The sequence below is a fragment of the Malus domestica genome, chromosome 10, assembly GCF_042453785.1.
Source record: "Malus domestica chromosome 10, GDT2T_hap1".
Lineage (NCBI taxonomy): Eukaryota > Viridiplantae > Streptophyta > Magnoliopsida > Rosales > Rosaceae > Malus > Malus domestica.
The window spans coordinates 41,298,325-41,319,639 of record NC_091670.1 but is presented as its reverse complement, the minus strand read 5'-3'; the positions used below and the strand labels follow the sequence as shown (position 1 = coordinate 41,319,639).

The 21,315-nt window shown below is 34.7% G+C and overlaps 2 protein-coding genes across 2 annotated transcripts; one reads left to right on the top strand and one right to left on the bottom strand.

Annotated features, from left to right (window-relative positions):
• Positions 1-11,039: 11,039 nt before the first annotated feature.
• LOC114827484 (uncharacterized) lies at positions 11,040-11,668 on the bottom strand. The gene is made up of 2 exons (XM_029109320.2): positions 11,627-11,668; positions 11,040-11,534 (listed from the first exon to the last, which is right to left on the bottom strand). The coding sequence occupies exons 1-2, from the start codon at positions 11,666-11,668 to the stop codon at positions 11,040-11,042; spliced, it is 537 nt and encodes a 178-aa protein (XP_028965153.2).
• A 2,390-nt stretch (positions 11,669-14,058) lies between these two features.
• LOC103446592 ((E,E)-alpha-farnesene synthase) lies at positions 14,059-17,718 on the top strand. The gene is given in 7 exon segments (NM_001293893.1): positions 14,059-14,273; positions 14,382-14,649; positions 14,763-15,144; positions 16,233-16,451; positions 16,590-16,731; positions 16,953-17,201; positions 17,290-17,718. Coding segments are annotated over 7 exon segments (1,731 nt in total). The 5' UTR covers positions 14,059-14,102; the 3' UTR covers positions 17,590-17,718.
• The last annotated feature ends 3,597 nt before the right edge of the window (positions 17,719-21,315 follow it).

Here is a 21,315-nt window from a genome sequence, read left to right as displayed (position 1 = left end):
CACATATACTTAAAACAGATATATGTCTTAATGGTAAATATGGTTCGACCGTCAGAATGTCGAACTCTAAAACTTACTCATGAGTATCCAATCATAAAAACAACTCAGCGTTCAATGTGTCGAGCCTTAGTAAACTGTAACACCTCACATCGCCGAAAAAGCTAATGAGATGACCTCTGCCAATAAAGACCCAAAAGTCTTTCCCGACTGAGACTTGGATAGATAACCAGTCGGTCTTGACACAGTGCTGTTTATCCAAACTGAAGGTGTTCCACGGTTAGCTAGTTCTATGGCTATAATGTTGTTTATCCGAACTAAATGTATCACCGGTTGCCTTCACAGTGCTGTTTATCCAAACTGAAGATGTGTTGGCGGAAAAAGAAAATAAAAATCTCAAAGTTGTTGAGAGAGTTTGCGTAGGGCAAATTTGTGTGTTGAATTGGAAAGACTGAAATGTTGCACAGTGTCTTGTATTTATAAGGACGAGTATGCGCTGGTTGATAAGCTGATAAAGACTCCTAAGCTATTAAAACTCTTCCACTGACTTGAGCCTTGGATAAGACTTACTAGTTACTACTCCCAAGACTCTGAACTTAGTCAAAATGCAACCAAATTCGATCCTTGTGTTTAGTCTTATCACATCGAATCCCAAGATAACATGCATGCTTGGATTTGAACAAATAACGTTCATCTAAACAGCAACCAATTATATATATATATATAGATATAGATATATATAGATATCTATATATATATATATATATAGATATCTATATATATCTATATATATCTATATCTATATATAGTTTGCGCCTTTCACATGGCATGCAGACTATACGGCAGCTATATATATATATTATATAGCTAGTAGCCTTTCACACGGCACTCATGCCAAGTCCATCATCAATTCAATTCATCTGACAACATCCATAAATAACCCAGCCTGTTTAGGTCTCCTATCTCACCATTATTCAAGCCTTGCAAATCCCATGCTATGCCACGTGATAAGAAGCCAAGTCGAGTTGCTCTGATCCACACAATACACTGCTAACAAATCCAAATTAACTCGGACTGTTCCGCCTGTCTCTTCGTTGGGGCTATGATTTTTATCCCATTTATTTTGTACAAGAAAATCGAGATAATTTATTGAAAGATAATTATTATGATTAAAAACCATAATATTATCTTTTAACAATGACAAGTTATCTTAACTTTCTCATCCGACGGTTAAGAACCATGCTCACTCAACGACCTCAATTACTCGGGCCGATGATGTAAAATCGGGTCCAAACAACACCCCAAATAACTTTTAACGTATTATTTATCTTCTTCAACTATCAAAACCCCTCCGACTCTCCATTGTTGAACAAAACCATAACCAATGAAACTGCAAACATGTTGATTGAGAAAAAAAATATTTTTTGACGAATGAAACACGAAATTGATGTTTCCAAAGTTTCACATGAGGTAAGACTTCATATTTTTGTATTGTTTTAGTGATTTTGATGACATCGATAATTATTTAATCTTTCTTTTGATGCGTTATTCAAGCTTCTATGTTCGTATTCATCTTTGAGGAATCATAGGGATTACATGAAGAATTAAACACCTAAAATTACCACCAAATATTAAAAACATACGACATGAGCTTTAATGGTGGAATTGAAAACAATCCACATATGCTTTAAATCCTAGGCGGCATCTTTTGTCAAAATTTCAGTTGGCATTTTTTGTCCAAATTAAAAGCTTTATAAAATTTGAGAAATGTGAGGTGTATAGAAAATATGGAGTGCATGTAGAAAATGTAAGGTATATATTAAGAATGTGGGGTGTGAGGGTATTATGGGGAACTATGTGGGGTGTATTAAGATAATTTTTAATTAAAAAAGCAAATATGAAGTGTATTAAGTACGTGAGATTTATTTAATATTTTATACGATGTTAATATAATAAGCCAAAAAGTACTAGGCATGGGAAAGTCATAAATTGTGATCATTCCCCTTCTCTCATACTTGTACACGAGGAATAATGTGTCATCGAATACTATGGTTTCTAATTGCATTACATCAGATATTTTATGCAATCAATGGTTCTAAGGATATGTCACAAATCAATATTAATGACAATGTCCCACTTTAGGAGAGACGGAACACGGGGTAATATATTACGTGTCATTATATAAATGGTTGATGTGTTTGTTAAAAAGTTAATAACTTAAAAAATAAAATTTCTCATTACGTATATAAAAACATATGATGTATCATCCATATTTCCGTCACAATAAAAAATTTCTTCTACTTTAGTCCTATAGAGTGTACACTTTTGTTTATCAATGGTGTCTATTTCAAGGGTCAAATAATAATTCTATAGTAATAAGATGGTCAAACCAAATACATTAATTGTCTAAAAATTAAAATAAAACACGTAACACAATTAGAGTTTACATTTAAAAAGAAACTTAATTGAAGGATCAACGTGAAACTTGCCTGCGCCATCGTTACTCACTTCTTTGTCTGCCACCGTCTCTTTCAGGAACTATGATTCTCTCCTCTCCTCTTTCTATCATTTTCTATCATCTCCTCTCACATTCTCTTATTTTATCTTTCTCTTACTATAAAAAATTAATATAAAATGTTGACGTGGCTTAACCGTTACTATTCAAATAGAAAGGAAGGAAATGAGAGGAAAAAAAAGAAGGAAGAAAATCCAACTCCCTCTTTAAGGGCCGAAATGGACCTCTGCGACAATATCCGCCTACACCTTCTCCGTTGGTTTCTGTCGCAATGCCGATCAACAAGTCCCACGTGATTGACTTCGACTCTATTTTTTGACCAAACCACCGCGTGTCGGTGGGTGAGTAAGTGGTTGTAGTACAAAAGACGAAAATTTAACAACTTTTGGCTTTTTTTGACGTCATTTTAAAGAGGAAGAATATGGGTGGGTGACGCAAACAAGGTTAAACCCAATAGAGGCAAGCTTGGTGTGTAATGGTGAGGAGTAATGATTAGTAGACCAACCTAATTATCAACGTCTACGTTATAAATTTACATTTGGTTTAAATATGTAGTATCTCTCGTATTATCTGATTGTGAACGGCTCTCTAGCTAATAGATTGAAAATCAATTTAAATTAGTATCTAATAATACTATTTGTATCACATTTACTAATCACATTACTGAAACTTTTTTAAGTCTAATAATCACACTATTACGTAGTGTATTAACTATACTATTTAATAAAAATGCAAGTATTTATTGAAAACAGACTTAAAATGCTTTATGGTTAAGTACTTTTAACTTTTCGGCCAACCATGAACAGAAGCAACTCAAGTTCTATGTTGTCGGTGCACAGTTTGTTTCTTTGCTAAAAGGATGCTTTGTCTTTGCTAAAAAGACAAAGGTGGGTTTTTTTTTCTTCCAGATTTTCCGAAAAAAAACAACAAAACAAAGGAAGGGGAGGATAAGACATTAACGGCTGGCAATCAGATAAGAAAAAGGAGATGCGTGGCTGAGGGAAAAAATGGGACAATAGATAAATTTAATGGTGTATATTATTTAGCCATTTAAAAGAAAATTCTATTATGAAAACTTTAAATATAAAATTATGACAAATATTGTACTTAATGCATACCAAGTAGCATGTCTTTAGTAAACGGTAGTGCCACTTAACATTATCCAGTAGCAAGTGAAGCCTCATTTACATTTAAAAATACATCATTGTATTGAGTTACGTAAATTACAAAATAAAATGACATTTAAGTTATAAAGGGTTAAAATATATTGAAAACATGGAGAACAATCATATAATGAGTGTTCATTCGAGTATTCAATAAGTATCTTTCATTTTTATTAGAAAATAAAATGTAAAATGAAATTTATCTATTTCATGTATAAGTGAGAGTTGTGACATAGGCAAGGCTAGGCGTGCGGCTATACCTCCTCAATCGGATTATGTGGCAAGAGAGATTTTATAATGCGACAAGGATAAAAGGGAGGTATGCCGGATGTCATTATTCAATTGGAAAGACACTTGAAAAAAAAAGAAGACTTCTCTCCAATGTACAATGCCATGTGGTGCACCGCTCGCTAGGCGGGGAAATTTACAATAAGGGGAGGGGTGGGTTTTCCCGAATCTCATGTCTCTTATGTGTCACATTTATCCTATTTTGACACGTGTTTTTCAACTTAACTCTAAATTAACACTATTAAATTTTTCATAAAATTAATTATATTACCAAAAATTAAATGTTTAAAAAACCAATAGTGAAATAATTTAGACTCTCGAGCACACACGACACACAACCCCATCGCCGATGTCGCTCCACCTTACCGCCGGGCAAAGCTTCCTTTCTCTCTCTCTCTTCAAATCTTGCACTAGATCGTGATTCCAGCACGTCAAAGAACAAATATTCTATCAAAGTTTGATATTTGGGATTCAAGCAGGGCCGGCCCTGAGAATTTGGGGGCCCTAGGCGATCATTCGAAGTGGGGCCCTAAAATTCTCTTATCTCCGGTTCTTTGTATATTGATTTGTATAAAAAAGAATTCGCTAAATACATAAAAAGTTCTATTTTCACATCAAATATCATTAAAATTTAATATCAAAAGAAGATAAATATACAAACATTATTTGAACATTACACAATTCATGTTTTTAGACACAAATGTACTAAATATTTGCAGTCAAGAGTTTAAGATTGAGAGTGAACAACAATAAAATTTGATGATCAAGAGAGTAAATAACAATAAAACTTGATTGACAAGTATAATAAATTCAACGCCAATTGTTTCTCTTGTGTTATTTTTCTTCTAAAATCAATATCACACTAACAAATTGAATATTAAAATAATCCATTGAATAAAAAGTTATTGAAAAGAAAAATATATAATTCAAAGTTTTGATTACCTTAAAGTACAATCTTTAAAACCATATGATAGTTGGTTTAAACATTCAATAGAAATGGAGAGAATGAGAAGTTCGTTTAAATATTCGATAGAAATGGAGAGAATGAGAAGTTGAAAGAAAAAAGATTGCAAAGAGACTTGAGTTTTATAACTTTATATGCATTTGGAGATGGATTGGGAATTGGATAGATGGATGGCAATAAATTTGAAAAACAAGAAAAATTAAGAAAAATCTAGTGACTGAAAGGCAGCTTCGTGTTTCGAACTCAACACCTCAAAGAAAAATAAAGCCAACATTTCCACTGCATGAACAAATGAATTATGATATTTCTTACTTTTTTTATATTTATATGTTAATTACAGAATATAAATTTTTTTTAGAGCCCTTCTGAAATGGGGCCCTAGACGGACGCCTACTTAGGCTACCCTCAGGGCCGGCCCTGGATTCAAGGAGGATATTAAATCGATGCTTCGTCGGTGGTGAGCAATGGCAACCACCAGACCCACACCCAGATCAACCCAACTTAAAATTTCATGCTTTCTCTTCTCTTTCCTCGATTGAAAGTTGGAAGCCCCAACTTCGTTTACTAGCTTGAATTTCTCCATTATCTGAAACAAGTCAAGGGTGATGTCTCCTCTAATTAAATCTTCATTTCATTCAAATGGATCAGGGCAGAGGAGAAAAGCGAGTGGGGGATGCCTGAAGGGGTGGTTGGCTCGAAGGTGAGCTCTGGGAGATCAAGTGAGGAAAAATGAAGATCGTTTCAGATTTTTTTGTTTTTTTCGATTTTTTTTTTTACTTTTTAAAGAAAATGTAATTTATCTGTAATTATATGAAAAGTTAACGGTGTTAGTTTGGAGTAAAGTTAGAGAAGACACAAAAGAGACATGAAATTTGGGACCAGCGAACCGTTGGCCATCTCCACCACCAGTCCCAATGCGGACCCCCTCGCAATGCCGATCACCAAATCCACGCGGTCGACTTCGACTGTCTGTTTGATCAAACTGACCGCAAGATTGACAGATAAAAATGACCCTACACGAAAGGACTACTCAACTCCTGTGTTGCTCGTACATGGTTTGTGTCTTTGCTAAAAAGAGGAGGAAGAAAGGACTGAAAATCAATATATCCACCACAAAAATTCGATGCTTGCAAGATATTGGGCGGTGATTTTGTTTGATGCTATGTTCGGGAAACTTCCCCAATACGAACAGAAATATTCTCATAAAAATTTCATTGATGGAGTCATTTTATTATGAGTAATGCTAACGTCACTACATTTATGTATCAAATGATGAAGTGCATGCCACCTCATAAACATTTTATGTTAACTTGTATTCTAATTATTGTTAATTAAGTTAAGGAAAAAAAATTTGATACGTAATTACTAATTAAAGTCTACACCTCAAACGAATTTTGTGGCAGGAGACTGGTTCTACTAAAAAATATACAAAATTGGTTATGCATGTATTTGAAACTGATTTTGTAAAAATAATCGAGAACGGATTGAACTGATTCTAGAAATAAAAGATACAAATTGCTTCTACATATAGTTTCGAAAGTGATCCTGCAAAAATAATCAAAGATAAGTTAAGTTGATGAGACACATTAATTTCTTTGAAGTTGTGTTGGTTGGGCTATTTTAAAAAATTGTTTTCATGTTTTTTGACTAGGTTTTAGGTGTTTTTGTTTTTTCTTAAAATGTTTAAAAACTAGGCAATTAGGGCTAGTTTGGTACTGCTGTACTTTTAAAAAAAAAATGATTCTGTTGTGCTGTGAAAATAAACAACTGTAAAATAAAGTTGTTGAGTGTGTGGTAAACTTTTTTTTTTTGTAAAAGTGCTTTTAATTAAAAAAAAAAGTGTTTGAGTGTTTGGTAAACTTTTATACAAATTGCTTTGAAATATATTAAATGATTAAAAATGATATAGTATTTAATGTGATATAATAATTGTTAAAGACAATAATGTATGACAAAAATTGTAATGTTGTAAAACATGTTGGGGTATACTTGTTATTTGAAAATTTTATTAAATGAGCATTGATTACTATGTTTTGAAAAAAAAAACACTTTTTTTAGAAGCATAATAGATCATGCTTCTGCTTTTCTATGTTTTTCTACTTTCATTGACAGCAGTTTTAAAAAAAACACATATTTTTTTTTGTTTTATTAGACATATTTAATGCTCCAGATTTTTTAATAAGTTGGTGTTTTTTTTAAAGCACCACAACCTCAAACCAACCCTTAGTACTACGATCTAGTGATATTTCTCTTCACCTGTAAGTAGAGGTTGTAGGTTCAATTCTCGTCAAAGGCGAATTTAAACTACATTATTGCTAGCCTATTGTGAGGCTAATCCCACCTCTTTTCTTAATGTAGATAATATTATTTGTTAATAAAAATATTTAAAAACTAATGAAGTTTCTTAAAATATTATATATATTTTTGATTTTATATATAAGGCTCTCTTTAATTAATTTAAGGAAAAAAATTTGAAACATAATTAAAGCCTACACCTCTTCGGTCAGAGAGTTGTTAATGTGACGAGGATACCATAGGGTATATTAGATGTCATTATATAATTAAATGTACATTTAGAAAGAAGATTTGTTTTTTTAATTATACAGTGATATATGATGTACCGTCCATATTTTAATAATTCTAAAAAATCTGTGAGGCATCGGCATAAGTGTTACCATCCCATCACGGCATCACCAGTCCCAATGCGGACCCCCTCGCAATGCCGATCACAAATCCCACGTGATGGACTTCGACTTCGACACACTGTCTGCTCAAACTGACACGCAAGTTTGAAAGGAAAGAATGACCCGCAAACCGGACGTACAGGTGGGCGAGTGAATGATCATTGGACTACGAAGACGATAGTTCACACCCTTTGGTTTTCTTGACGTCATTTTAAAAAGTTAGGTAACGTGTCGTTTAAAAGCGACATACAATGTAAAAACCCAAAAGGGACAAGCTTGGGGGTGTAATTGTGTAAGAGAGCTACTAGATCCATCTTATTGTCTTATTTTTTCACTCACGTTATAATCTCACCCACCTTAAAAAGTTAAAAAATTAAAATGCTATTTCTCCATCCACTATTATTCTCAAAATAACCTTTAATATATACATACATATGGAATTAAAAAATTGTCTCTTAAAAAATATAAACAAATAATATGTAAATGAAAACCACTAATGTCTGCATATTCAAATGGAAACGACAAAGGTATCCAAATTAAAAAAAAAATCGACAACGCCAAATTCAAAAATACGATTGATAAATTCAAATGACCCACACACAAATTTTTCTTCTACCTTTTCAATGGAAACATAATCTTCTACATTTTTCGTAGAAACGTCATATTCCACCTCTTCAATGAAAAAGTCATCTTCTAAATCCATTGATATTTTTTTTACATTCTTTGAATGAAAGGAGATGAAAATATGAATTAGGGTTTAAGGTAGACAAATCGTCTCCCATGCCCAACTTTTTTTTTATTTTTAAATTAAGCAAAACAAGATAATTAATGTCCTTATCAGTCTTTTTGCAAATGGACAAATTTGTAATTAAAAAATTCATTAAAAATGGGTGGGAAGATAAGATATTGGGATGAGAATAACATTACTCTTGTGTAATTGGAAATCAATTTAAATTGGTATCTATCTTATTTTAGGAACTTAAATATAAGAGCTCATTGTTAAGCAGTGTATTAGATCTATACATTATGAACTTAAATATAAGAGCTCATATGTAACTACTTTTTTTATAAAACACTTACCCTCAGAAACAATTGTACTAAAACAGCTTCTATTAGGACACTTTGAAATTATTAATAAAAATGTAAGTGGTTCTTGAAGAAGCATTTAAAATACTTCCTAAGAAATGCAAGGGCTTGGATCGACGAGTCATAAACAAGATTTTTTTTAGTAGAACGATATGTTAGTGGGTTAAATAGTTAATAGTTATTGGGAGGAGAACCGGTGATAATCGAACTTGCACTATAATGTATATGTCTGATTATTTTTCGTCACTGCGGTGAAATGTTATTTCCGGAAATATTAATTCTATTTTTTGAGATATACGCTCCCCCATTCAAAACCTGAATTTCTATAGCATGTCCCGACATTCAGAACCCGAGTTTCTATATTTAAGTTTCGTGCATGTACCGAGATTCTGTCACAGCTTAATTATTACAGTAATCCAACGATTTAAGACAATGACACATCGGCTACAATTACATATGTTTTGGAGAGGAATGGGACCATTCAGCGTTTTTCGAAGAGACGATTGACCGGGAAAAATGTAAACCCAGCTTCCCCCAGTGACCAACAAAAAGCCATTCTTCTTTTCTTAACGCACAATTCAACAATTATCCAATGAATAAAAAAGAAAAAGAAAAATCGTTACTTGGTTGAATATGAAGATTCTTTCAACCAGCTGTGCAGGACGAACAAACGAAGATGCACGACGATAAAAACTAAAGACACGACACAACATGTAGTGAAATGCGGGTAAATGCGAGAAGCCCTTTTCAATTCTTCCTTACTTATTCATCACATACTTCTATTTATTTTCTTTAGTTCTCCCTTACTCACTCATCACATACTTTTATTTATTTTCTGTTTTTCTGATTATAAAGGAGGGTTAGTTTATTTATATTCATCATTATTTGAAACGATCTGAATTTATAGCCTACTCTTACTCATCACTTTACCAACTCTTAATACTAGCTAATTAACCCCGTAACTTCACTCATCACGTATCTCTTGGACATGCATGCACATATTTTTTTAATTAATTTGAATTTTGTTTTCTAGTAGGGCTAGATTCTTAGTACTTGGACTGACATATCATTGTCCCGACTTTAATTGGAATAGTAGGGTTTTGCTTCCTCGGATTCAAACTTGTTGTTTGATTTTTCTATTCTCGAATCTCCTAGAGATAATTTAGAATTCAACTTGGCTTTGGCTACGATGATATATGTGCGAGTTCAAAGACGGCGTTGCGTTGTCTAAAAGGTGTTGTGACACATGCTTTCGAATTTTAGAAGGTTCCTTAAAAAATTTCATCCTACTATGTATTACATATGATTAAAAAAATTTATAAACAAGTGTTTGACTAAAAAAATAATATCATCATCATCATATGATTTTATTTATATTACAATTGTAGAGTTCCCCAACAAGATAGAGCTACGGAAGCTCGGACCCGATCAAGATCCGAACAACAAGGATACTTAATATATCAATTTTCACTTTTTTTTAGCAATAAAAAAAACTTATGTATTCCTTTCGTTCACTTTTCTTTAGCAATAAAAAACTAACTTCCGTGCTACTTTATTCCAAAAACACAAACGTCTTTCCGTAGCTTTCTCAATCCTGCTCTTTTTTTTTCGTAGATGGACCCGAAGAATTTCATGGCAATTGGAGATTATTCAATTAGTAAGACTGTAAGAGTGAGATACATATTTTAATTAAGTTTGAATTTGATATATTGAATTATGTAGGAAAATATTGTCCAAAAAATTAGTTTTTTTTATTTTTTTTTAAGGAGAGCCTTTTTATTAAATTCTCACAGGGTCCTCAAAAATGTCGGAGACGACCTTGTGTGAGTTAGGCCCGTTTGGTATTGCTTTTTTTCACTAAAAAATGCTTAACTTTAAAGTTAAGCAGTAAAAAAATGTTTAGTAAAAGTAAAATATCCTACTTATTTTAAAAGTAATGAGTTCTAGACAGCAGTTTTTAAAAGCAGCATGTAGGTTGTTTTTAAAAGCTGCTTTAATAAATAGCAGAGTTGGGTCTTTAATAATTATTTTCAAGGGAACTTTAACGAAAAACTCTCGGTACTGTTCACTTGACCCTTTTTTTTTTGTCCTTATCGTTAAAACTCAAAGTTTTCAAGCCATTTTCATTAATTTTCCTTATTTTCAATTGATCTAAGGGAGTTGTTATTAGCATTCCAAAAATCTCATTTGCCACTCCAAACTTTCTATAATTAGAAAGAAAAATACACTTATGAGGAGTGTAGAATGAGATTTTTGGAGTGCTAATAACAGTTCCCTTGTTGTAATACCTTTATTATTTTTTTTAAATGACATTGTTTAGCCTTCCACACACATTCTATCCCTTAAAGAATAAAGTAAACGTTACTACCTACCACTACAAATACTAACCTTACACCATCACCACCACTACAATCACCATTTTTGTCACCACCACCGCCATAACCACAACCTCCACCATTGTCATCACTACCATCATTGTCACGACCATCAATACTGCCACCGCCACCACCACAATTACCGCAACCATTGCCACCATAACCTCCACCACTGTCATCACTACCATAATTGTCACAACCATCATTGCTGCTACCGCCACCACCACCATTCATACCACCACCACTGCTACCACCATTGATGCCACCATCGCCACCACCACCACAATTACTGCAACCATTACCACCATTGTTACCACCATTGATGCAGCCATCGCCACCACCATTACCACAACCGCCACCATTGCCACCACAATTATCGCCACCATTACCGCAACCGCAATTGCCACCGTTGTAGCCACCGCCAACACCACCATAACCACAACCGCTACCACTGTCACCGCCCTAGCACCATTAGCACCACCACCACTACATCTCACTATTAGCACCACCACCACCTCCACCACAACCACCACCACCACCACCACCACCATTACCATCATTGCTGTCGTCACCCCTACTCCTACTTCTATGTCCATTTGTCATTGTATACAATTATATCACATTTACATTAAATTTTACCAAACGCTTTTGCGCTGCTTTTCATGCTCACAACACTTTTAAAATTCAATTAACCAAACGCTCATCAGCTTTATTTTATAGCTGATTATTCTTAAAGCACAGCAGAAACAATTTTTTTTTTTTTAAAGCACAACAATCCCAAACTGGCCTTTAGATTCAGTTGTTCATGTAAGGTAAGTGTGCTTACTCTTTCATATTTGAACATAATCTTAGTCTTGTAAATTAAAACGATACTATATGTGAATTAAAATAGTTAGTTAGAGTAGTGGATAGCGCTTACTCTATTTTGCACCCGAATTTAATCTTTTTACCGTAAATTATAATACCTTCTTGCCAAAATGGCAAATATATAAGCGGATGTCTGAAGCTTTCTCGTGTCAGGTGTAGGATTTGCAACATATCACACCATGAAAGCAATTGTAAACGAGTTGATGTGACTTTAGCAAACATTTCATACATAAAATATAAAAAAACGCATTCACTATAATTTAGAGGCGGCTTTGAGCCAGCGAAACTTCCAATCAAAGCAAAACCTCAAATTTGAAAGTTCCCCAAAAATTTGTCATTTATTTAAAAGTTTGCCCAAAAAAAAAACTACTATATTAAAAAAAGATTTGTTTTATTAACATCACACATATTGTTGAATACACACCACATATTTAATACACCTCACATTTGCTTTTTTCAATTAAAATTTATCTTAATACACCCCACATACTTTTTCATAATACCCTCATACCCTACACTTTCAAAATACACCCCACATTTTTTACATACATCCCACATTTCTACATGTACACCCTACATTTTCTACATACACCCCACGCCTTTCTACATAAACCCCACACTTTTCACGTCTTAAGTGCAAATACATATTTTATTTTTTACTTCTGTATAATCACAAAACAATGAAACCGGTTTTAAAAGATAGAATTTATGTAGAAGAATTTCAGCTCTCGAAAGTTTAAAGCCAATCGAAACTCCTTAACCTGCATAAGCATCTGAGTAGATGCTTTAAGGGTGAGAGTCGATTTCATGCCGATCATCCAGCCATATCACCCCGCCTAGCTTTCACTGTGAGTGGGGGCACAATCACAAACATAATGGCATGTAGGCTGAAGCACATAACAATAAGATAATTACAAAATAACATAAGTAGGCATCTCAATCTTGAGCCACAAACCCCAGCAAGCAGTAACAGATAGAGGGTGAGAGTGATCCATGAATCGACCATACTTTTTTCAAGAGATATCAGACATATTGTAGTTATAGGCATCCCAATGTTGTTGGAGTCACTAAAATAATTAAAAAAAAATATGAAACCTTCACATCATGTGAAGCTTCCGAAACGTCGATTTCATGTTTCGTCTAAAATAAATTTTTTTAATCAAGTGCCTTCGCCCATGAGCGGTAGGTCTCGGGTTCGAGACTTGGGAGCAGCCTCTCCATAAATGGGGGTAAGGCTAGCCGACATTCACCTCTCCCAGACCCTGCGTAAAGCGGGAGCCTTGTGCACTGGGTACGACCTTAATGTGTTTGTAGTTTTATTGATTAGGGTTTGTGCTGCAATAGAGAGGGAGAGTGATTTTAAGAGTTGAAGAAAATAAATAATCTTGGGATATATGTAAAAAATGATTTGGGGTGTATTTAATTTTTTTTAAAAACCTTATGAGGTCAAAATTGTCATTACATAATAAGGTATATAAGTCATTTGATATCAAATTTTAATGTGAGGTGTATCAACCTTATGTGGAGTGTCAATAACAAAAAAAAAATTGTAGTGCACAGTGAAATATTTGGAGTGTCAATAACAACACTCTAAAAAATTATAGTTTTTCAATATTATTATATAATAATGCTATATATTCAAGTGAAATTTTAAAGTTAGAACTTCTGAAGTTTTTTTTTCTGTTTGGTTGTTTAAGATTGAACTATTTTTTATTATCTAGTGAATGTTATGTTTGTAGTTCTTTTACATATTATTTAATGACATTTGTAAACTTATAATCAATGAGTCCTAAAGTTTGTTTAATTTAAATTATTGCTTTCTCAAATCAATATATTGTCCTATATTTTTGAAAACCTATATTAAAGAAGAATCTTCATAAATTTTGCACAGAGCCTCCAAAAGTCTTAGAGACGACCCTGTAGTTGTAAGAAGAACCATATAACTTATCCACTCATTGATTTTTTCTCGTTTTTCACGAGGAATGTGAAAGCGCTATAAACATGCATAGTCCAATATTATTGACCAGTAGACGTGTGGAGTATACACTACCTTTGCCTATATAACCCACCCCTCCGGAGATTCATTTGATATCCCAAAAACCTCTATAGCTTCTTGTATCCCAAACATCTCGAGCTTCTTGTACACCAAATTAGGTATTCACTATGGAATTCAGAGTTCACTTGCAAGCTGATAATGAGCAGAAATTTTTTCAAAACCAGATGAAACCCGAACCTGAAGCCTCTTACTTGATTAATCAAAGACGGTCTGCAAATTACAAGCCAAATATTTGGAAGAACGATTTCCTAGATCAATCTCTTATCAGCAAATACGATGTGAGTTATATATGTTTCTAATTAAGCTTCTTCCATTAATGTTGTAGTTAAAGTCTAAGCTTAATTAACGTGAATTGTCTTAATTATTTTATTATAAACTGAGTGCAGGGAGATGAGTATCGGAAGCTGTCTGAGAAGTTAATAGAAGAAGTTAAGATTTATATATCTGCTGAAACAATGGATTTAGTAGCTAAGTTGGAGCTCATTGACAGCGTCCGAAAACTAGGCCTCGCGAACCTCTTCGAAAAGGAAATCAAGGAAGCCCTAGACAGCATTGCAGCTATCGAAAGCGACAATCTCGGCACAAGAGACGATCTCTATGGTACTGCATTACACTTCAAGATCCTCAGGCAGCATGGCTATAAAGTTTCACAAGGTAAATAATGATTAGCCATGCGTTTAGACCTAAGCACTTCTAAACATTTCCATAATTTTATCTTATAATTAAAGAACTCTTATTGTTTAACTGATGTGTGGTGTGAAACACAGATATATTTGGTAGATTCATGGATGAAAAGGGCACATTAGAGAACCACCATTTCGCGCATTTAAAAGGAATGCTGGAACTTTTCGAGGCCTCAAACCTGGGTTTCGAAGGTGAAGATATTTTAGATGAGGCGAAAGCTTCCTTGACGCTAGCTCTCAGAGATAGTGGTCATATTTGTTATCCAGACAGTAACCTTTCCAGGGACGTAGTTCATTCCCTGGAGCTTCCATCACACCGCAGAGTGCAGTGGTTTGATGTCAAATGGCAAATCAACGCCTATGAAAAAGACATTTGTCGCGTCAACGCCACGTTACTCGAATTAGCAAAGCTTAATTTCAACGTAGTTCAGGCCCAACTCCAAAAAAACTTAAGGGAAGCATCCAGGTAAGGCAAAAAAAAAAAACATCATTCGTCTTCTTCTTAATTTATTTACGGGTGTCGTATCCACATATTCATTTTTACTTCTCATACACCCCTTATTAATTTATATCATTTGTCTTCTTCAATTTTTTTCGATCTGACGGCCTAAAATTAAGATGGTGTGTGAGAAGTAAAAAGAGATGTGTGGATAGCACACCCCATGTTATTTCTATATATTTATTATGATGACGACATTTTGAACTAAGAGTAAATTGTAGCAATGATCCCTTAACTTTAACTCAATTGGAGCAATGACCCCTCAACTATAAATCTATTACCATTGATCCCTCAACTTATCAAAATGTGCAGCTATGGTCCCTCAACTTTAATCCAACTGGAGAAATGGTCATCAACTTTAACCCAATTGGAACAATGGTCCCTCAACTTTAGCCCAATTGTAGCAATGGTCCTTTCAACATAACTCATTTTCACAAAATTCTGACAAAGTTGACAAAAGGGACCATAGCTGCACGTTTTGATGAGTTGAGGGATCCCAATTATAGCAATGATTATTCCAATATAACTTATTTTGACAAAATTATGACGAAGTTGACGAAAAGGACCATAGCTATACATTTTGATGAGTTGAGGGACCAATGATAATGAATTTTTAGTTAAGGAACCATTGCTCCAATTTAATTAAAGTTGAGGGACCACTGCTACAATTTACTTTTGAACTAATGATACGATGCATGCGAAAACAATAAAACACATGATGTTACGTCATTAATACATAATGTCATCAAAGTAACCTATGGGGGGATGTGAGGAAACTCTCTGAAACAATAAAACACATGATGTTACGTCATTAATACAGAATGTCATCAAAGTAATCCATTTGGGGGGTGGGGGAGAGAGAGGGGGGAGGATGTGAGGAAAGTCTATGTTATGAAAAGGATAGTCTTATTTAGAAGGACTTAATGCATGTTGTGGCATGTGACCGTCGTGCTGGCCTAATGCATGTGAGTGTGAGCGAGATTCTCTCTCCGTATTTTGACAGTATTCTCAACCGCTCCAACGACCCTCATAATGATTTTAATGTGTCATTTAAGGTGGTGGGCAAATCTGGGCTTCGCAGACAACTTGAAATTTGCAAGAGATAGACTGGTTGAATGTTTCTCATGTGCTGTGGGAGTAGCATTCGAGCCTGAGCACTCATCTTTTAGAATATGTCTTACCAAAGTCATCAACTTAGTACTGATCATAGACGACGTCTATGATATTTATGGCTCAGAGGAAGAGCTAAAGCACTTCACCAATGCTGTTGATAGGTCAGTTATTTAATTCAGTTATTTAATTTTCAAATGCCAAATGTCGAGTTTTGACATTTTTTGAGGAAGTTGTGAGTTCAAATTCCATAAACGATAATTGTTGATACAAAATTTTAAAAGATTTCTTGAATTGATCAGGTGGGATTCTAGGGAAACTGAGCAGCTTCCAGAGTGTATGAAGATGTGTTTCCAAGTACTCTACAACACTACTTGTGAAATTGCTCGTGAAATTGAGGAGGAGAATGGTTGGAACCAAGTATTACCTCAATTGACCAAAGTGGTACTCAACCTAAGCCAGTTTTGTTTTGTTTTTTAGCTGTTATTGGCACTTTGGAAAGATCATCCTAAACTTGCCGAAGTGTAAATTCTCCGTTACATTTTTATAACGGATGAGTGCATATAACATTTTTAGATTGCCAATAACAATTCTCTTTTTTTGTTTGCTTTGATTTTTATGTGTGTATATATATTTATAGCTGAACTTATTTGTCTGATTCTTAGTGGGCAGATTTTTGTAAAGCATTATTGGTGGAGGCAGAGTGGTATAATAAGAGCCATATACCAACCCTTGAAGAGTACCTAAGAAACGGATGCATTTCATCATCAGTTTCAGTGCTTTTGGTTCACTCGTTTTTCTCTATAACTCATGAGGGAACCAAAGAGATGGCTGATTTTCTTCACAAGAATGAAGATCTTTTGTATAATATCTCTCTCATCGTTCGCCTCAACAATGATTTGGGAACTTCCGTGGTAATCTTTTTTATTTCTTTCATTCTTTACAGTCGAAAAAACTAAACAAAAAATCTAATCACGACATAATTAATGAAATGATTAACAGGCTGAACAAGAGAGAGGGGATTCTCCTTCATCAATCGTATGTTACATGAGAGAAGTGAATGCCTCTGAAGAAACAGCTAGGAAGAACATTAAGGGCATGATAGACAATGCATGGAAGAAAGTAAATGGAAAATGCTTCACAACAAACCAAGTGCCTTTTCTGTCATCATTCATGAACAATGCCACAAACATGGCACGTGTGGCGCACAGCCTTTACAAAGATGGAGATGGGTTTGGTGACCAAGAGAAAGGGCCTCGGACCCACATCCTGTCTTTACTATTCCAACCTCTTGTAAACTAGTACTCATATAGTTTGAAATAAATAGCAGCAAGAAGTTTGCGGTTCAGTTCGTCATGGATAAATTAATCTTTACAGTTTGTAACGTTGTTGCACAAAGATTATGAATAAAAAGTTGTAGTTTGTCGTTTATTTTTTTAATGTTATTTATTTATTTTTTTTGAACTTTTATATTGAGATCACCCATCATTAAAATCTTGAATTTGCTATTGAATGAAATATCATTGCCCGACATTAATTGGAAAAGCAAAGTTTTGCTTATTATGGGATTCGAATTTGTTGTATGATTTTTCTGTACTAGAATCTCCGGGAGCCAAATTAGAATTCAACTTGATTTTGGTTATGATGAAATATGTGTGAGTTAGACTAGGTTGTTCAGGTTAATGTGTCTAATATTTTTGTATTCGAGCTCAATCATCTTTATGTGAATTAAAACAATGACATGTGTAAATCAAAATAGTTATTTAAAGCGCTCACTCTAATGTGCCCCCGAGTTCAATCTTTTAACCTAATTAGAGTAGTCTCTTGCGAAAATGTCAAATATATATCTAAGCGGATGGCTGAAACTTTCTCGTTTCAGATGTAGGTTTTGCAACATATCAAAGCATCTCATAACTGAGTTGATCTGATTTAAAGCCAACATTTCATATATATTAAACATAAAAAAAGGAGTAGGATTCTCTCCACCATTTTTTCCCTCCCCTTGATATCATAAACTCATTGATATTTTTCTCGTTTTCCAAGTGAAATATTGTGAACGCTATAAACAGTACCCATGACTAATATATTGACCAGTAAACACAGTGTGGAGTTTCCAATACCTTTGCCTATATGACCCACCCCTCCGGAGATTCATTTGATATCCCAAATATCTCGAGCTTCTTGTACATCAGACTAAGTCTTCACCATGGAGTTTACAGTACTTGCAAGCTGATCATGAGCAGCAAATTCTTCAAAACCAGATGAAACTCGAACCCGAAACCTCTTACTTGACTAATCAAAGACGATCTGCCAATTACAAACCAAGTATTTGGAAGTATGATTTCCTAGATCAATCTCTTAACAGCAAATATGGTGTGAGTTATACATATATTTCTAAGCTTCTTCCATTTAGTAGCTAAGTTGGAGCTGATGTAAGTTAATTCTTTAGGTTATATACATATATAACGACTGACTCATATACCAATCTAACCACTAACCTGATGAAGACATCGTCTCAGAAATAGGGTAAAGAACTGAGGCTCTTCTGTGTCTCTGCACTGTCCGGAAGCAAGGCTCACTCAATGGGGCTTGAGGATTTCTGTATACTTGCAGGTATTTAGTGAGAGCACAGGGACCTCAGTTATATACTATAGGTGATGGTCTTTGATTAGGAGTCCTCCCATTAAGTAAACCCTATCAAAGATGAACTTTATCACCGAAGATTACTTGTGCATAAATCAGCTAGAAGAGTTCTAGTTTATCTAAGAATGTTTCTGACTTGTATACCTAAGTAATACAACTCCTTATAAGTCTGCCACATGTGATAAGGTTAATCTCCTTATCGTCCCAAAAGACTTTGTACAAATCACAAAGTGTTTGCTCTCAAATAGAACTTACATTCTCCCACTAGAGCAAATACTTTGTAAAGTTGTATAATCATACTGGAGTTGGGAAGGATCTGAATTGGCCATGAGATTAACTTTCGACACTTCTTAGTTTTCCAGTCTTCGTCATTGTTAAGCATTCATGAGAATTATAGGGCAACACACTCATTACACTGAAGAGTACCGTCCCCATAATTACTTGCAGTAAAGCTTATCAACACATAAGATTCCAACAAGATATATAGCATGCAAGACACAACCGAACATGTATTAATTATGTCTAACATTTGGTCCCTTTCAGAATCAAAACGATCCATGTGCTTCTATATAAAGCCCTCAGGTTGTCCGACACTGTGTAATGAATAAAAATCATAAACAGCATGCAAAATATTCATGCATTATCATAGCTAAAAACTGAACCCTTTAAGGAAACTTGAACAACCTTTCAGCTTTATTCTTTATTAGCTAAGAAAACTTCATTGTTAATACTCAAACTTATCCTCTATAACATAAATTGCTATTGAATGAAAACTAGCATAAAAGTTGAAACCTGTTGCATAGCTCCCACTAATTCGCTGCATCAAAACCAGCCAAGACTCCCATGCTAGTGACATGCTTCTTGAAAACGATGGTGGGAACTGCTTTATTTAACGGATCAGCGATCATGGATCCAGTCTCCAAATAATCAACCTTAACTAAACCGGCCATCACCTTCTCTCGAGCAATGAGATATTTTATATCCAAATTCCTTGTTGCATTAGATCTCTTATTATTTTTAGTAAAGAATATGGCTGCATTATTATCACAGAAAATCTGTATAGGTCTCGATATAGAGTCCACTACTTGAAGCCCAACTATGAAATTCTTCAACCAAACAGCTTGATTCACTGTTTCACAGACTGATAAATACTCTGCAACCATTGTTGACGCTGCCACAGTTCCTTGTTTGACAGACTTCCAAGAAACCGCACCACATGCCATTAAGAAAACATAACCTGTAGTTGACTTCATATCATCTGGACAACCGGCAAAATCAGAATCACTATACCCTTCCAAAACCAAACTCTCGGTTCTTTTATACACCAACATATGGTCCTTGGTTCTCTGAAGGTATCTCAAAACTCTTTTGGCAGCATTCCAGTGAGCTTCACCTGCATTGGATTGAAACCTCCCAAGCACGGAAATGGTGAAAGCCAAGTCAGGCCTTGTGCACACCTGTGCATACATTAAACTTCCCACCAGGGAGGCGTATGGTTTGTCATCCATAGCCTTCCTCTCTAAGTCTGTTTGTGGACACTGCTGCTTACTCAATTTATCACCCTTCGATATAGGCATCTCAGTAGTTCCACACGAAGACATATTAAACCTTCTTAACATTTTCTCTATGTATGCTTTCTGTGACAAGCCTAGCAAACCTCTCATTCTATCCCTTTTGATCTCAATGCCCAAAACATATGTCGCTTCTCCCATGTCTTTCATTTCAAAATGCTTCTGCAAAAAAGTTTTTGTATCATCCAACAAACTGTGAGAATTCGTGGCAAGTAATATATCATCCACATAGAGAACTAGGATGATAAAGTTGCTACCACTGAACTTCAGATAAATGCAATTGTCTGAAGGATTCTCGGTGAAGCCATGTTCTTTCACAATTCTATGAAATTTCAAGTACCATTGCCGTGATGCTTGCTTCAATCCATATATGGATTTGTTGAGTTTGCACACTAGGTTTCTTCCTTCTCCCTCCTTGAAACCTTCTGGTTGACGCATGTAAATGCATTCTTCCAGGTCCCCATTCAAGAACGCCGTTTTTACATCCATTTGATGTAAAATCAAATCAAAATGAGCCACCATAGACATAATAACCCTAAACGCATCTTTTGTCGACACGGGGCTGAATGTTTCTTTGTAGTCTACACCCTCCTTTTGCGTGAAGCCTTTCGCAACAAGCCTGGCTTTGTGCCTTTCTATGTTTCCGTTTGAATCCTTTTTTGTTTTGAAAACCCATTTGCATCTTATGGGTTTTGATCCTTCTGCCTGTTCCACTAGATCCCACACTTGATTGTTTGCCATCGAACTCAGTTCACTCTTCATGGCTTCTATCCATTTATCAGCATCTGGTCCTGCAATTGCTTCTTTGTAACTC